At 37.7% G+C, this 17,516-nt stretch overlaps 1 protein-coding gene and 1 long non-coding RNA gene across 3 annotated transcripts in view; one reads left to right on the plus strand and one right to left on the minus strand.

The window, feature by feature from the left end:
* Positions 1–17,516, minus strand: part of Sb (serine proteinase stubble) — a 154,281-nt gene that overhangs the window by 1,551 nt on the left and 135,214 nt on the right. For both annotated transcript variants that reach the window (XM_069501930.1, XM_034973072.2), the window contains exons 4-9: positions 8,231–8,392; positions 7,251–7,664; positions 3,681–3,938; positions 3,012–3,204; positions 1,508–1,805; positions 1,033–1,182 (exon numbers count right to left, since the gene is read on the minus strand). In XM_069501930.1, the coding sequence (XP_069358031.1) occupies positions 1,033–1,182; positions 1,508–1,805; positions 3,012–3,204; positions 3,681–3,938; positions 7,251–7,664; positions 8,231–8,392 (1,475 nt within the window). The remainder of the gene's footprint in view (positions 1–1,032; positions 1,183–1,507; positions 1,806–3,011; positions 3,205–3,680; positions 3,939–7,250; positions 7,665–8,230; positions 8,393–17,516) is intronic.
* On the plus strand, positions 14,951–16,819 carry LOC138402972 (uncharacterized). Its single transcript, XR_011237281.1, has 2 exons — positions 14,951–15,922; positions 16,269–16,819. It is a non-coding gene; the product is annotated as an uncharacterized lncRNA (long non-coding RNA).

Raw genomic sequence — 17,516 nt, forward strand, 5'->3', positions numbered from 1 at the left:
CATGCGATGCTTTTTTGTGATATACAGGTTCAGAAAGATACTCATCGATTTCTTACCTAATTCATCTGATGCAAACAAAATATCATAATGATTTCAGTATAATAAGAATAAGAACAGGCAAAATTTGGTACTGGCAAAACATGAGAAATAGACCAAAACCACTAAAGATCCCAGAAATTACAACTATTACACAATACTACCCTCGTAATCATAGTTCATACAAACTAATTACTGTAGTTATACACAGTCCAACAATCTTGCCGTCTAATACAGGAATAGGACACGCTTTACGGCCTTGTCTCAAGCAAACATTAGCACAAATTGCTAGTCGGGAATAATGTGTTGCTTGACAATGTAATGTTGGAAGCGTCTCCAGAGAGATATTAAGCCAGATCTGTGAGCCGAGACTACATCCAACTTTAAATGCGGTTACTGTCTTAGCCATTAAACTTATCTGTCTTGCCTTCCCTTTTAGTTTATTCGCGAAATGTCAGCGAATGCAATTGTACTTTGCGACCAATTTATGGATAAAGGAGTAAGTGGTACTACATCTTTTTGAAATTGTTTTATCTTCTGGGGCGATACTTTTCTTAAAAGTGTCTAATATTTTTATAACTCCAAGTCTTTATCGCTAGAGATTTTTAAGACTAGAGTTTATTAGGGCTTTTAGAGGTTATAAGCATCGCAATGTACTTAGGGTCAATGCATACAGACAAATATTGAGTAGTTTTGATAACTACCTACTTAAACTAAGCTTGGGAGTGTAAAAACTTGCTGGGCGCCTCTGCCTCTATGCCAAAGTAGATAAAGAGAAAAGCTCCGCTAATCAGCTAAGCAGGTGTGCGTTGCCTTTAATAAAGTGTACTTATAGATAATATCAATTCGCATGCAAGTAGCCATATTGTATAGTTGTATACTATGAAGTATTAATAGACCTTTTTGCTTAGTGTTCAGGTTATCTGTGACACGACCCATTGAAATTGTGACTTTGAAAGGTCAAGTCTTGAATAATTAATACGAAATAGTTAATACCTGCAATGGGCCTCCCGAGTCTCCCTGGCAAGAGTCATGTCCTCCTCTTTCGTGACCCGCACAGAGGAATATTTCAGGTATGAACTCGTGCCTGCCCGCTCGAAGAAACATCGACTTACATCGCTCGTTTGATACTATTGGCACTTGGACCTGGAAAATGATGGTAAACATTATTATTTTGTAATGCCAGATCATATATTCACACGTGTTGAAGTTGTACTTTAATACTCAAAAGAAAATAAAAATAATACCTCTTGTAAAACAGACGGATGCACTCCACCTTCCGACAATCTTCCCCATCCAGTCACAGTGGCATTTTCACCAACCAATAAATCATCAGTCGCTGGCAAACATATCGGCGCTATGTGAGGTGCGAATAGCACTGTCGAGTCCAATTTCACCTATGCCAGATCATATACTCACACGTGTAGAAGTTGTATTTTAATAGGTACTCAAAAGAAAACAAAAATAATACCTCTTGTAAAACAGATGGAAGCACTCCACCTTCTGACAATCTTCCCCATCCAGTCACAGTGGCATTTTCACCAACCAATAAATCATCAGTCGCTGGCAAACATATCGGCGCTATGTGAGGTGCGAATTGCACTGTTGAGTCCAATTTCACCAATGCCAGATCATATTCATACGTGTAGAAGTTGTATTTAGGATGGACAGCCTTTCTGGCAACTCCTCGTTCGACGTAGGGGTATTGTTCTGATACTGATGAAAAGTCGTATTCGCCCACACGTATCCTTATTTGTGAAGTCAGGAGACTGGAATTATAAAAATGGATTTTAATTTTAATCCGGTAACAGAAGGGCTTGCTCATTTTTTGCGCAACGGATCAGCCTGGCTGTCCAGCGCGGAAATGCAGCTAGTATTCTTGGCACCATTCTACGCGGGCATGATTTGTATAGTATATAATATTTTCATTTTAATCTACACTAATATTATAAAGAGGAAAACTTTGTTTGTTTGTTTGTACTGAATAGGCTCAAAAACTACTGGACCGATTTTAAAAATTCTTTCACCATTCGAAAGCTACATTATCCACGAGTAACATAGGCTATATTTTATTTTGGAAAAAAATAGGGTTCCGTAAGATATTTGGGTTTTTCGGACACAAGGTGTAAAAAATCAACCAGAAAAGTTACTTATTTTGCGTACGCTGCCTAAACTATAAAAGATAGAACCATAAAATGTTCTAATTAATTGTAGATCTTATAAATATCTACAAAAAAGTCCGCGACACACTATACCCATCTATGTCGAGTGAGGCACAGCAACCATTTTTTTATTTAAAAATCTTGAATTTTTTTTGGACTACATTTAAACGCGTTTATTTTACTCATGCTATTAATCCTTATCAAAATAAATGATTTCATCACTAAGAACAGTTTATGGAGATAATATTTGGTCTTTGAATGATTAAAATTGGACGTTTGGTTTTGAAGTTATGGCGAAATTAAAATATTACGATTTCTGCTGCACGGCCCGTTGTATTATATAAAGAGGTAATGTCGTTAAGTTTGTTTGTAGGGGGTAATCTTTAGAACTACTGAACCGATTTTAAAAATTCTTTCACCAGTAGAAAGCTACATTATTCCTGAGTGACATAGGCTATACGGGATCTTTAAAAACCTAAATCTACGCGGGCGAAGCCGCGGGGATCAGCTAGTTTACAATAAATGCCCACGATATAGCTTAATCTTTTCGTAAACTAAATTTACTTTCTAAGTTAACATCTACTAATTATACAGCTTATGGAATTTCAACAAGAATGCTAGCTGCAACGTTTCTACGTTGCATCGCTAAGCTAACATTCTCTAATTATATTAAAGTTAGAGATAAAAGTATGTTCAAGATGATTTAAGGCGTATTATTTTCTCCAGGAATTATTAAGAGTACTCTGTTCTAGACCAACAAGACAGTCGATCTTAAACTATATTAAGCAGTACCTAATCTAGACTGATACTAACTCATCAACACAATGTCCAGCTGTAGCAATCCAGCCCTCATTGATGATGGCACCTCCACATCGATGCGTTGAAGAGAAACCGAAGAACGAGTTGCGGCGGACTGACACCTGCCACGGCCACCGCCCGAAGCTCGAGTCTTTGCCACCCATGATACGGGTTTCTGGACGAGGCCACATAGACGTCACTCCACATTCTAGAAAATTTTAGACGCGGTTTTATTGTTTAGGTTCAAGGTGCACTGGGAATCCAAGAAGGCCAATCCTTGCAAAATAACGCGAATTTTTAAACATTGAAAAAATAATAATTAAAAAATGCGTTTCTGTTCAATGCTAGAAAAGACTAAATTATTAAGTCGTACTTATACAATTTTTTTATAGCAATCAGTGAAATCACACAGGGCCGTAGCTAGCCTAGCTCGTTTCCCTATCGCTTTAAATTTTTTCTGTGTTAAAAAAAAAATTGTTTAGAGGTTAGTGCATTTCTATTGTAAGATCTCTGATTAATTTAATAAATTTAGATTAAAATCATTTAATAACAAACAAATATTTAATTTATTTCTTCCAAGGATTTCTCTAAGATTTTTCCTTGACTTTTCCTACTATTTCCAAAGTTCTAAACAATTTGCTTTAATATCATTAAGTTTTTAAAGATTATTTATAAGAAGATTACCAGCACTACTCGTAGCAGCCGTAGTCTGGATCGGCACGGGAGTGGAATCATCAGTCTTGTTGATCATGTTGACAGCTGGATCCTTTGGCCTCATGTAGTTCTTGTGAGGCTTACTCGTCGTGGTGGTGAACTTCTTCGTCGGCTTCGGTTTCCCCGCCGGCTTCTCCCAGTTCGGCCTCGGTTTCGTTATAAAGGAAGGCTCGGTTGTCGCCTGCCAGTGGATTGTGTTTAGATTGCTTGGCCGTGACATCATGTGTGCTGAAAATGTATAAAATTGCACTGTTACATACCTATATAGTATTATTGTGTCTGTCTGCCTGTTGTGTACCTTTCACGGCTTAACCGATTATGATGACATTTTTCACAAAGATTATAAAGAAGTGGGTACATTTTACGCGTAAAATGACATATTTGTATAATTGTGATGAAATATCTTATTATGATAGATAAAAATTACAAGAGTCAATTATTGGAAAGAGCAAAAAAAGCAAAATTACTTATAGTACGCGACAGGTCGAGTTGGCAGTCAGGGTATGAGGCGGGGCGACGCCCAGCACTCCCGCACGTCACCCGCACCGGATTAGCGCGGGGGCTCTGCGGGTGTGCGGGGCGTTCCCTCCCCGATTGCCAGTTCGATCTGTCGCGTACTATACCTACCTACATTTTCAAGTAAGAACTTCTAACTTGAAAAAGGGTTTTGTTAATAATAGATAGGTACCTAGGTAATTATTCTAAATATTTTTTCTGAGATTGAAAGTTTCAAGCCTTATAAATCAGCGATGGTTCTTACATCGATGTTATTAATGGTTAAAATAAGGGTCTGATTCAAACATTTTGTTAATAATTATTGATATTGATATTTTTGTATGGGCCAGTGCTGCCGTCCTCAAGCTAAAACGTCGTTAACCAACATTTGGCCAAATTTGACTTTTTAACGCTATCTTACTTAGAATTTTTTTTTCTATCGACCAATCTAACCGGTATTTTCCTAGCTGCTGTAGTTTTTGAAATAGCAATATGAAGAACGTCGTTAAATAACTACCTGTTCATATGATAACAACACTTAAACGCATTTAACTGACATTTGCCAGTCTAAAATGTCTCAAAGCTGGTTTTTTTCTTAAATTCCTAAACTAAAATGTCTTTAAAGTCACTATACTTATTTTTAAATTAAGTTTTTCTCCAAAATTATGGTGCACTATTCCATAACTTAAATGTCTTTTAACGAAAATGCTAGACTAAAATGTCTTTAATGACACATAAACGCGTTACAGTTTAGTGATATTTTGCAAAAAAATATTGTTTCCTATCCTAAAATAACTCTATCCCGCAATACATAACTTTAATGTCTCTAACTATTCCCGCATCTCGCGAGGTTGTGACTTTCTTCTTCTTGCAATGCCGTCTCCTATCGGAGGTTGGCAATCATTAGAGCTATCTGCACCTTGGACACTGCTGCTCGGAAAAGAGATCGGGTACTCTTCCCGTACCATTGGCGTAAATTCTTTAGCCACGATGTTCTTCTACGGCCTGGTGGTAAGACTGCCGGCTGTTTTCCCCTGAATAATGAGCTGAAGGCAGTCGTATTTGCTATTTCTCATAATATGGCTGAAATACTCCAACTTCCGCACTTTTATGGTCTTCAGGATTTCAACATCTTCACTTAGCCTCTGTAGTACAGTTGCATTTTTGATACACTGTACCCAAGAGATTCTCAACATTCTTCTGTATACCCACATTTCAAAAGCTTCTAACTTTGACTAGTGCGCCTGCGAGAGCTTTCTGTAAACGCTTTGTGGCATTCAATCAAACGTTTGCACCAATAGGCAAAATAACCAATGAGTTCAAACCTCTCACTGTACTCTGGAATGATAGCGTAGTGGGAAGAAAACAAGAGGACATAACGGACTAAGAGGACTTGCTATGAATAAAAAAGGAAAATAATTGTATGATTTTATGGATTTTGTAATGTCACAATTATTACAGCTGACCTAAGATAGTGCTTTTATTTTATTTATGAATACTGAGGATATGTTGAAATCCATGGTTTTTCACGGTTCACTTCTACAAACGGGCCCACAAAGGACGATGGTAACTGAAGAGAGAGTCATAAAATCCAGCTTCACAGGGGAAGTTGGAAAAAATATTATTAGGATTACGATCAATCACAAATACAATAGATACAATAAAACTATAATATACATTAATAATATGCTACTCGTAATATCTACGTACAATAATTAACCTCGGAAAACAGATACAACTCCTTAACCTGTGAACCCATGATAGTTTCCTTTAAAATTGATTATATTATATACTACTGCTGTGAATTTTTTCACGTTCCTTTATACAACCATATGGCTGATAAAGGGGGTAGACACTTGACTCTAATAAAAATTAGCACTTTAATTAAAACATCATATTTTACAACGGATCTAGAAATTGAAAAATGATGTTCCCACACCCACAGTATTTTTAAAAGACCTATTCAACGATATCTCACACTATGGGGTAGACGAGAAAAAAAAATTCACCCCCACTTTACATGTAGGAGAGCCACCCTAAAAATAATATTTATCACAATTTTATTTCACCACTTTGTCGGCGTGATTAATATTTATACCCATGCCAAATTACAGATTTCTAGCACTAATACTATAAGTTTTAACAAAATAAGAGACTACTTTCGGACTGTTCCTCTTTCAATTGTTGTAGTTACCGTTACTTTCATTGGAAAACCTCAAATTTTTATAAACAATGCTAACCTAAAACGTCGCTACGGTTCGATCATTTGCAATAAACCACATTTTAGTTTAGCAATTCTCCCCAAAAAACGCTACTGTATAAAAACCATTTCTATTCTACTAGACTAAAATGTGTTTAAATTACAAAAGCCGCATTTTAAGTGTTATGTTATTGATAGTTTTAAGGATCATAACCTAACCTACAATGTCGTTAAAGTCTTTTAGAGTCATTTTACTTTAGTAATTATACAATTTTTTTTAGTTTCGTAAAACGATGAAAAAAGTAAATGCAATCCAAGCCTTAAACGTCTTAAAGGGTAATCTAACGACATTTAAGTTATGTAAATACAAGACGTTGTTAGAAAAAATGCTAGACTAAAAAGCCAAAACTGTCCTGCTTTAATTATTATTTATTCTAGAATCTTAAAAATACAGCTATTCAAAAGTGCTCTATTTGCTCTACATTTTCATAGTTTCAAGTTTTGTATACGGTTATTAGTTATCAAATGGCATCATTTCTTCATAAATTCGCGCTTTTTTGATCATATCTCGAAACTTGGTTGTGGTAGTTAACGACACTTTAGCTTTAGGACGGCAGAGTTGGCTGGGCTTCACTTGCCATTATAGTTTATCGTAGAATTGGTCCCGACTAAATCATGAATCATGATCGTTAGTTACGTTATTATACCCTGGTGCTCAGAATACAGAACAAACTCTGTATTCTGAGCCTTGGTGTATCACAAAAATGTTGTTCTAACTTCCAGCCTTGTAAAACTTTTATAAAAGCGCCATCTATATCTAGTTACTGAAACTACGTGGTTCTCACCTGAAGGAATATTGTTCTCTGCGTGCTGGTCCGACACGGCCATGGGACGCGCCCCCTGCATTAAGCTAAGACTAGACGAAATTTTGTTGTGGGGACTAGTTTCCATTTCACTGCTCGGCCTATGTACATTTTGGTACTTATTTACACTGTTATACGTTATTTTATTAACTATATTATCACTATTTTGTTCGCTATTGGCTTCTAAGTTGCCTACTGAGGGTAGGTTGATTTCAGGCGGGCGATAGCTGTATGTAGGCGCGCCATCTATTGGCTTGGTCATGAACGACGGTCGTATGGTTTGGACGGTAGGTCTTGAGGTTGTTGTCGAAGGCTCGATTGGTGCTTGGGTTGTTCTTGGAGTTGTGCTTGGTGGTGTGTAGGGCCGCTCTGTGATCGTTACTGGGGCCGGTGTTTCTGAAAAACGAGAAAACGACTTCAAGAGTACCAGATAATGAAGATTTTTTGCGATTATTTATTTGCACTTATTGAACTGAAAACTTCTTTTGCGCGTTGGGCGATTTAGGGTTATTTAGGGATGGGCTTCCCAGCCTTACACTGACATGCATTTCATCATTTTTTATAATTTATTCCTTAACCCAATTTGTTAAGGTTCAATTTTTAATAGAATTATCAAACGGCAGTCCCCACTGACTGCCATGTTTTACCATTTAGGCCCACCTTGAACTAAAGCTACAGATAAAAGAAATAATAATGAAAAAACAGACCTTCGACAACAGGTCAGTCCTGCATCTGGTAGCAGCAGCCGAACATAAAGCCATCCACACACACGCCGGTGCCATGACTTCTCGGTAAGCGCGTTCTCATCTAGACTCACTTAACCTTGGTCCATTTTACTACTGTATCAATCGTAGCTTATAGAGACCTGTAAGTCCTCGGAATCCCTGACCTGAGTGACAGCTTCTGATGTTTGTAAACAAAAATCATCTTGATAGCACAGTAAAAAGTTAATAAAAACAGACCTTGGACAACTGGCCGGTCCGGCAGCCGGCAGCATGAGCCGAACATAAAGCCGTCCACACACACGCCGGCGTGCAGCCCGCCGACCCGGTTGCACTCCTGCACCCACATGCATGCGCCCCGCGCGCCGCCCACAACACAGGATTTGCGCGACATTTGATAACCTGGAAGAAGGAAAAGAAGAATGTCATTTTACTATGCTTAAAAAGCTCTGGTGATGCAAATCAACGGAAAAGCAGTTTCGTCAAAAACGAATTGATACTAATGTTTATATAATTTGCATACTGCCATCTATCGATATCTTCTAGAACTACTTCGCATTATGGGATTGCCTACGCGTGCTTGAGTGAGGGTGTATTTCCAAATTAAAACCATCCAATAGTTTTTAGCTGTCAGAAATTTTGTTAGATGGCGTTACTAGTATAAAAATTGGGAATTTCAATAATTAAAATCTTCGGAAAACGTGCATAGAAAAATCAGGGTTCTAATGTTTTCAAATGAAAAACCGTGGAACAGAGATTCATGTAATTAGCATAGAAAAACAAGCTAATAGAAAATGAATTTTTATTGGGGTATGAAGCGGGGGGACGCCCCGCACACCCGCACGTCATCCGTGCTCGCTCGCACTGGGTTAGTGCGGGACTGTTCGGGTCTGCGGGGCGTTCCCTCCCCGATTGCCATCTCGATCTGTCACGTACTATAGGTAGGTACCTAGTTAAGATTTTGATATCATCATCATCATGATCAACCCATCACCGGCTCACTACAGAGCACGGGTCTCCTCTCAGAGTGAGAAGGGTTTTGGCCATAGTCTACCACACTGGCCATGTCCGGATTGGTAGACTTCACACACCTTTGAGAACATTATGGAGAACTCTCAGGCATGCAGGTTTCCTCACGGTGTTTTCCTTCACCGTTAAAGCAAGTGATATTTAATGATTTAAAACGCACATAACTCCGAAAAGTTAGAGGTGCGTGCCCGAGATCGAGCCCCCGACCTCCGATTAGAAGGTGGACGTCCTAACCACTAGGCTATCACAGATTTTGATATGGATGAAAGTAAATCCCTACCAATATGTACCTACCTAATTAGGTAGAAAGCAGTCATAACCCACAGCAATGAGTGTTGCGACTGGTTGCAACGCGGATTGAGATTTCGGAAAATGATCATGAAATCAAAGTTCAAAGGAGACAAGTAGGTACCTACCTACCTACTTAGGTAGGTATATGCCTAAACCAGCGTTGCCAGACGTCCCGATTTTGGCGGGACGTCCCGATTTAAAAAAATTAAATGTCCCGCGCGGGACAGGCTCAGTCCTGCTTTTCGGCGATAACTCGAACGCGTGCGTGCAGCGTGCTGTCTATAAACATCAAGACAAGACAAGACTCGACTATTGAACGATAGGGTAAATCTGATTTGAATTATCATATTTTTCTTAAAATACATTTTCTATGGTCTAGTTTTCCTATCTATTGTCATGTAAACGTCATTTGAATTCAAATAAAAAAAACCTTCTGATTATATGCGTTTTTTAACATGTCCCGCTTTCAACGAAAGAATCCCGCTTTTTTCACTCAAAAAGTTCCAGAATCCCGACTTGGCAGAAAACAAAACTGGAAACGCTGGCCTAAACCAATATTAGTCCAAGATGAGCCACCGGTTATTTCAAGGCCCAATGCTTTGCTGGGAAACGTCCGTTTCATTTTCCATTAACTCTCAACGGTAGAGCCTGAGAAATTCGCCATAAATACCTACCAATCTATTACGGAATCCGATATGTCTTAAAAATTCCATTGCTCCATACCAATTTAGACTTTGGATGCATGAACATACGGTTTAAAATTATAAATCATACGATATCAATTACGACGTTTTATATTATTAAGTTACGCTATTAAGAGGATGAAAAATGTTTTCCCACTAACCCAGGGTCATAAGGGCAAGGCTTTCCAATGTCTTTGTCCGTAGGTATTAAAAACAAATAAAAAACTGGACATGTGCGAGTCGGACTCACACACGAAGGGTTCCGTGGTATAGTATAAGAAATTACTCGTCTTCTTTTTTTTTGTGTCATGTAACCACAAATTCATGGTTTCGGATTTTGCCCTTTACTTTAGAATACTATAGGTAGGTACAGGCTTTACTTAAGTACTACCTACCTGCCAAATTTTATGATTCTATATAGGGGTTTGAAATTTGTGTAGTCCACGCGGACGAAGTCGCGAGCATAAGCTAGGTATATTATAAGTTTCGTGCTGGGTAGATTCGTAATTTTGAATAGACACAAGCCTCAAGGCTCAAGGCCCTACATTTCCCTTGCCTTTGTCTTTCTAATCTAATCGGAAAGCCATTGGCACGTCTCTACCCGTTGTTGTAAATCAAACGTTAGGTATGGGGTAGAGGAGAGCAATAAATTTCAAAACCTTCTCAGATCATGCTTCCAGCTCTTAAAGTGGTGGTAAAGGTCTGTTCTGATTGAGGCCAAATTCATTGCAAAATATACAATGAACCAAAGGCTTAATTTGCTGTAATCCGCTGAAACAGGTCGAATCTGTATGGTGCAACATGCAGCATGCGAAATGCACCGCCCGCCCTCCCACTGCTAAACATGCAGGAAGAAGCAGCCACCAGGCAAGCAATACGCACCACCACCACGCAGCACCACACAAATCCCAAACACAATCGACGCACGTTTCGCCCCGACACCCGAGCATCCTCAGGAGATGTAGACCTTATAATGCACAATTGCAAAGACTTTGCAATTGACTTTGCAATTGTGCATTGTAAGGTCTACATCTCCTTCTGTACATCATTGCAAAATGTCACCACCTTGAGATGTTGATCTTAATTTTTTTGTAGGTAAATGTAAAATATTTCCGAATTAATAAGTAGGTACCTACCTACCTATTTAATTAAAAATAGGCAATTTAATATGTAGGTAGCTAAGTAATACCTCATGCAGATAGTCTGTAGGTATTACCCACAGTTAGTAGGTAGGTACGTAAGTCGGTGGGTACCCTAAGTAATACAAACCATTTTTTTTTTATTCAGATACAAGTTAGCCCTTGACTGCAATCTCACCTGGTGGTAAGTGATGATGCAACATCACTGATGATGATGATGAACCAACAACAATAATTACTAATACCTAATATAAAATACACTTAGGTATAGTGAATAGTACGCGACAGGTCGAGATGGCTGAGATGGTCGGGGTATGAGGCGGGGGGACGCCCCGCACATCCGCACGTCACCCGCGCTATCCCGCACCGGATTAGCGCGGGGGCTGTGCGGGTGTGCGGGGCGTCCCACCTCGATTGCTATCTCGACCTGTTGCGTACCGATTCACATTATTTCAATTTCCTTAGGGATCTCTAATTTTTTGAGAATTAAACTACATATACCTATAAACCTTCTTCTTGAATCACTCTATCTATTGGTGAAAAACGCATTAAAATCCGTTGCGTAGTTTAAAAGATCTACGCGATCATACATACATACAGACAGACAGCGGGAAGCGACTTTATATTTTTATACTATGTAGAGAAGAGAAGCAGAAGATGCCCGCGACTTGATTTTCATATTTTGCCAGATTTCCCATATCAAAATATATTTTAATTATTTATTAAAACGTCAAAATTCCTCAGTTAAACATTATTTTATTTGAGAGCTTTCGAACGTTTCATAATATAATAGAAAACTAAAAAGGTATGGTCGGTCAGCAATGTGAGCAGAACAATATGGAAACGCCCTATTGATAGGAAATTTAGCTTTGAAGCGCAATAACCGAAAGTATACGTGAGATTGATGAATTCTAACTCGGAGACGTGGGAAATGGGATTTTCTGTGGGAAATATACGATATTTCACTTTTAGGGTTCCGTACAGTCTACATAAAAAAACCGGCCAATTGCGAGTCAGGCTCGCGCAATGAGGGTTCCGTACTACAGTAGTATTTTTTCGACATTTTGCAGGCTAACTCAAACTATGATACATAAAAATAAATAAAAATCTGTTTTAGAATCACAGGTGAAGACCTTTCATATGATACCCCACTTGATATAGTTATTTTACTTAGAAAATTGAGAATACTTATTATTAATTCATGACCACAATTTAATTTTTTTGTGTGATGTGACCACAAATTCACGGTTTTCAGATTTTTCCCCAAATGTCAGCTATAAGATCTACCTACCTGCCAAAGACAGACAGACAGACAGACAGACAGACAGACAACAAAGTGATCCTATAAGGTTTCCGTTTTTCCTTTTGAGGTACGGAACCCTAAAAAGGGAACCTTATTGAATATACGTTGTCTGTCTGTCTGTCAAGCCCCTTTTTCTCACAATTGCATGGAGATAATATAAAGTTGTAAGCTGTGATAGCCTAGTGGTTAGGACATCCGCCTTCTAATCGGAGGTCGGAGGTTCGATCCCCGGCACGCACTTCTAACTTTTCGGAGTTATGTGCGTTTTAAGTAATTAATTTAAAAATTATGAGATAGTTCTCATGCCAAATTTCAGTCCGATCCGTGTAGTTTGAGCTGTGCGTTGATAGATCAGTCAGTCAGTTTTATCCAATCTGATCTAGCTATTTAGAAAGAAAGTCTCTCAGAGTTTATTTTATGCCTTTTATTTACCTAACTATGTAATGTTTTCTGTAAAGTTATATAAGTCCCACTAATAGCTAATGCGCGTAGCCGTCATTGTAGTGACGTCAGCACTAGACTGAAGTTTCGAGCTGATGGTATATTTTTATTTCGGCTGACGTCAAAATGACGTCATTTTGATGTTAATGAGACATGGTTCCAGCGCAATAGCAATTTTCGGGACTTATAGTACCAAACCAGGTTGCCTTTATTCTTTGACGTCAAAGGATGACGTAAATGAGCTTAAAGTAGATACAATCTCCTCGACAAACGAGCTTCCGCTCTAGAAAATGGGAATTTCAGGAAACAACACATCCTTCAGACACGGTAATGCTATCTATACAGTATTGTAACTCGGCCGTATCTTTGAAATAAATACCTACAGCAGCGCGGTACGTAAACATGCGATAGGGCTGCCCGCCTCCGGCATTTTAATTACATTTGCTTACTTTGTGTTTAAATATGTACTTGTCATTTGCCTACTTTGTGTTTAAATATGTACTTGTCATATTAAATATGTACTTGAACTTATTTTTAGTGAAAAAATCGCGCGGTTATTAAAAAACAAAATACCGTCCGTTCATCACTGCGGCACAGTCGCGACTGGCTGCACTACGAGCGCACCGCGAGATCGAGGCGCGTAGGTATAGCTCGCGTTTCGCCCGTTTATAATTTATATGAAGTTGGAATACTGCCAATAACATTACCGTGCTTCAGAGCTTTGTACCTACGTTCTACGATGTCTTCCGGATATTGCCTTGGGAAATGAAAATATGTAAGTCTGCACAATTTCCATGAAATACTTCATCATCATCATAATCAACCCACCGCCGGCTCACTACAGAGCACGGGTCTCCCCTCAGCCACGCTAGCCATGTGCGGATTGGTATAGACTTCACATAGGTACCTTTGAGAACATTATGGAGAAATCTCAGGCATGCAGGTTTCCTCACGATGTTTTCCTTCACCGTTAAAGCAAGTGATATTGAATTACTTAAAACGCAAATAACTCCGAAAAGTTAGAGGTGCGTGCCCCAGGCATCGAAGCCCCGACCCCCGATTAGAAGGCGGACGTCCTAACCACTAGGCTATCGCAGCTTAGTAGAGCAACGGATCAACGTGATTATTACGTGGATTTTAAAGCCCGGAGATTGATATAGGTTACTTTTATCCCGGAAAATCAAAGAGTTTCCAATTCCACAGGATTTTACAAAACTTTAAAATTCACGCGAATGAAGACGCGGGCATTATCTAGTGTTAGAATGAAAACCACTTTGATATACTTTAACTAGTTTTAATCACTGTTTCTTATTTAATTAATTTACAAATCAGTACAACGCACTATTCCTCGTCTAAGCGTCACCATAGAGTGTAGTGTCCCCCTCAAAACCATAGACTCTCGGAGAATGTCAGAGGGTGCTAGGTCGGGTCAAGACTAGCAGCAATTCATCTAACACACTATCAACAATCCACCTAACACTAGTAATAGATTTTCTCTTAAATTATAAGCTTATTTATCCATCTTCATGCTGTATAAAACCAATACCTAATTTAAGAGAAAGTACATATTTTTGATATGAACCTGTTACATACCTAAATAATAGTTTTCAGAAGAAATAAAACCTAGGTATTAGGTACTCACATCACAGTTGTGTAATGAGCTTATTAGGTCACATGAATAAGTTATCTAAATTAACTAATGCATGTGTAAGTACCTGAACTAGAGGCGTGGAGTAGAGAAGGCCATGGGCTTTACAATTTGCGATAATATTAATTGCGATAGCTATAGCAAGCAAGTATGACACGTAATTAAAAGTTTTTAAGTTTTAGTCCTATAAAATAATATGAGTTGACAATGAGTTTTGTATGAGAAAACAAATCGATTTCCCGAAAGACATGCAAATAAATTAAACCTCCTGCAGGCCTAGCATGGGCCGGGAAATTTTCTCCCCGAGGAAAGGATAAAAATTTTATCCCCTCCGATAGTTATTTCCACTCTCCGAGCATGGGCACAGGGTTGGATATAACTATCCCCGGTGATAAGGCGGGGAAAGACTAGTCCTCGGTTAATGTCAAAGTGTTATTATTTTTTATCTGTGCTTTTGATTTTGCTCGTTTTCGTTACTCGTAACTCGTCTGTGGCTGCTTTTTATGTTAAAAGAGCTAGAAGCCGGAGCCGTAAAATAGTTTAAAAAACATTCACAGAAGATTATGCACGTAAGTATTGTTATTGTTTGTGTTTACCTAACCTAACTCCACTTTTGAATTATCCAAATTAAAAAATAATCGAATAGTTGAAATTCCTAGCTATCACAGTAAGTATCACAAAGACAATTTGTGTTAGTCAGTACACAAAATTGAAGTGATAATATATTGATATTGTTAGCGACAAAGAAATGCATAAATTGTTGTTTTATTTGCAGACATGGAAATATGTACTTGAAGAAGGGCACTGGCCACTGACTGACAAGTATGATGAGGCAGCTCGGGATGTAGGACCACCGGGAAATGTCTCAATAGTGCCGTCGGTCACATATATGAGCACATAAGTGTTCAATATTAATTATCACTGTTGGGCATAAATGCTCAACAGGAATTGGACCTGAAGACTCCATAATGGGCCAGCCAGAGAGATGCGTGTATTAATTTAGTTCTATTAAATGTGTGTCTTGTATAACGAACTCAAAATAACTTTAGGTACCTACCTATTGGAATAGGTAAGTTAGGTACACATCTTATCAACATAAAAATATATTTTCATTATTGTTTGAGATGATGATAAAACTAACAGTTCAGCACACTGCACTGAGAAGAGTTCAATATCACTTAAAATTGGTTAAGCTGGTATGGTTTGAGCTATTAAACTAACCTAATTTCTTTATAAGCATGTCAAGCCAATGTTTTTTATCTTATGGCAGGAAATCTTTGAAGCGTCGGTGGTGGACTATGGTGAGACTGTCGTTTAACCCACTTTGTACACAGTGGGTACTTTATAGAACCAATAGCCCGAGTGGTTTTCCTATAAATGCCAATAAATAAATAAAAAGTAAGTAGAGGATATGTACATTTTTGTAATTTGTAAATAGTTATGAATATAGGAAGTTATTCTATGGTAGTGTGGTTTGATTGAACATTAAACTTGTTACTTCCTTTTCTTAAGGATAATAGCACTACTTTTAGATCTGTTAAGTTAACATCAGAGATTTGTGTACATCCAAATAAGCATTGTTTTAATTGGTATTCCTAATATTATGCCTAAAAGTTTGTGTTTGTTTACTCAATCACACAGAAAGAGTACTTAAAGCAAAATTATTTTTTGAAGAAACTTATTTTTTGTTATAGCAGCAATAGAAATAAGTACAAAATTTCAACTTTAACCTGTTACGTTTCAGGAGACAGACAGATGGAGAGCTGAGACTGTAAAAGGGTCCCATTGGTACCCTACAGAACCCTAGTAGTAGTAGTAGATATAAGGATGGGTTTGCACAAGGTGGTTTTAGGTAATAGGTACTTAAAGAAATATATTTTAATGCAAATATGTATTTATTATTCCATCCCTTTTTCCCTTTTATTGTCGGGCAACAGTTAGCAGTCTGGTTTGATCCATAGATATGTGAGATTTCTTTATTTGTTACATTTTCTAGTCTGTCCTTTGGTTGTTCCATTGGAATTCTGAAATATACAATTTATACATTAATGATTTTCAATAATAATAAATTAAGAGTTAAGAGGATATACTGAAATGGTCTATAAAGTATAATAGGCTAACATATTTACTCTTACAAAACACTTATGATGAACCATTATAATTTGTAAAGTGTTATTGTGTTTGTGTATCATTATGTATTTAACTATGATATAGGTGTGTATTTTAATTTAAGAATTGTTTTGTTAAATTAGACTCCTGCCTATTTTGTTCAAATAAATGATTTTATTATAATGAGTCATTGTGTTATTTTATATTTCCAATAATCCATACTAATATTATAAATGCGAAAGTGTGTCTGCCTGTCTGTCTGCTAGCTTTTCACAGCCCAACAGTCTAACCGATTTAGATGAAATTTAGTACCTACAGAGTTAGCTTACATCCCGAGGATGGACACCGGCTACTTTTTATTCTGGAAAATCAAATAGTTCTCACAGGATTTTCAAAACCTAAATCCACACAGATGAAGTCGCGGGTAATAGTCATCCCATGACCTTGACTTGTATCTCACTGGTAACTACCATCTGCCAAGAGTCTTATAGATGTGAGGACGTAGAATAAATAGAGAATAGCCGCGAATACCTATTTGTAGGTACCTACTACCTACCTAAGTAGGTAAGTAAGTTAGGTACCTACATTACTAGACAAAATTCGTAACATAAACAATGAAAATAAATTCAACAAAATATTAAAAAACTTTTTATTACAAAAGGGTCGTAAATGATTTCCTAAATGACGAACATAAAAATAAATAATAATATCGGTCTCCCTACTAAGGTCTAAGGACCAAATTGCGACACCCAAACTGGGTATCCATAATACTTTGTATATAATATGATGTAGTTTATGGAAATGCAATAAATTAAAATTGAAATTGAGTACTAATGATTATAAGCTTACTTCGTGGTTTAACGACACATTTTAATGTAGATAA

Source organism: Maniola hyperantus, chromosome 11 (genome assembly GCF_902806685.2).
Source record: "Maniola hyperantus chromosome 11, iAphHyp1.2, whole genome shotgun sequence".
NCBI classification, from domain to species: Eukaryota; Metazoa; Arthropoda; class Insecta; order Lepidoptera; family Nymphalidae; genus Maniola; species Maniola hyperantus.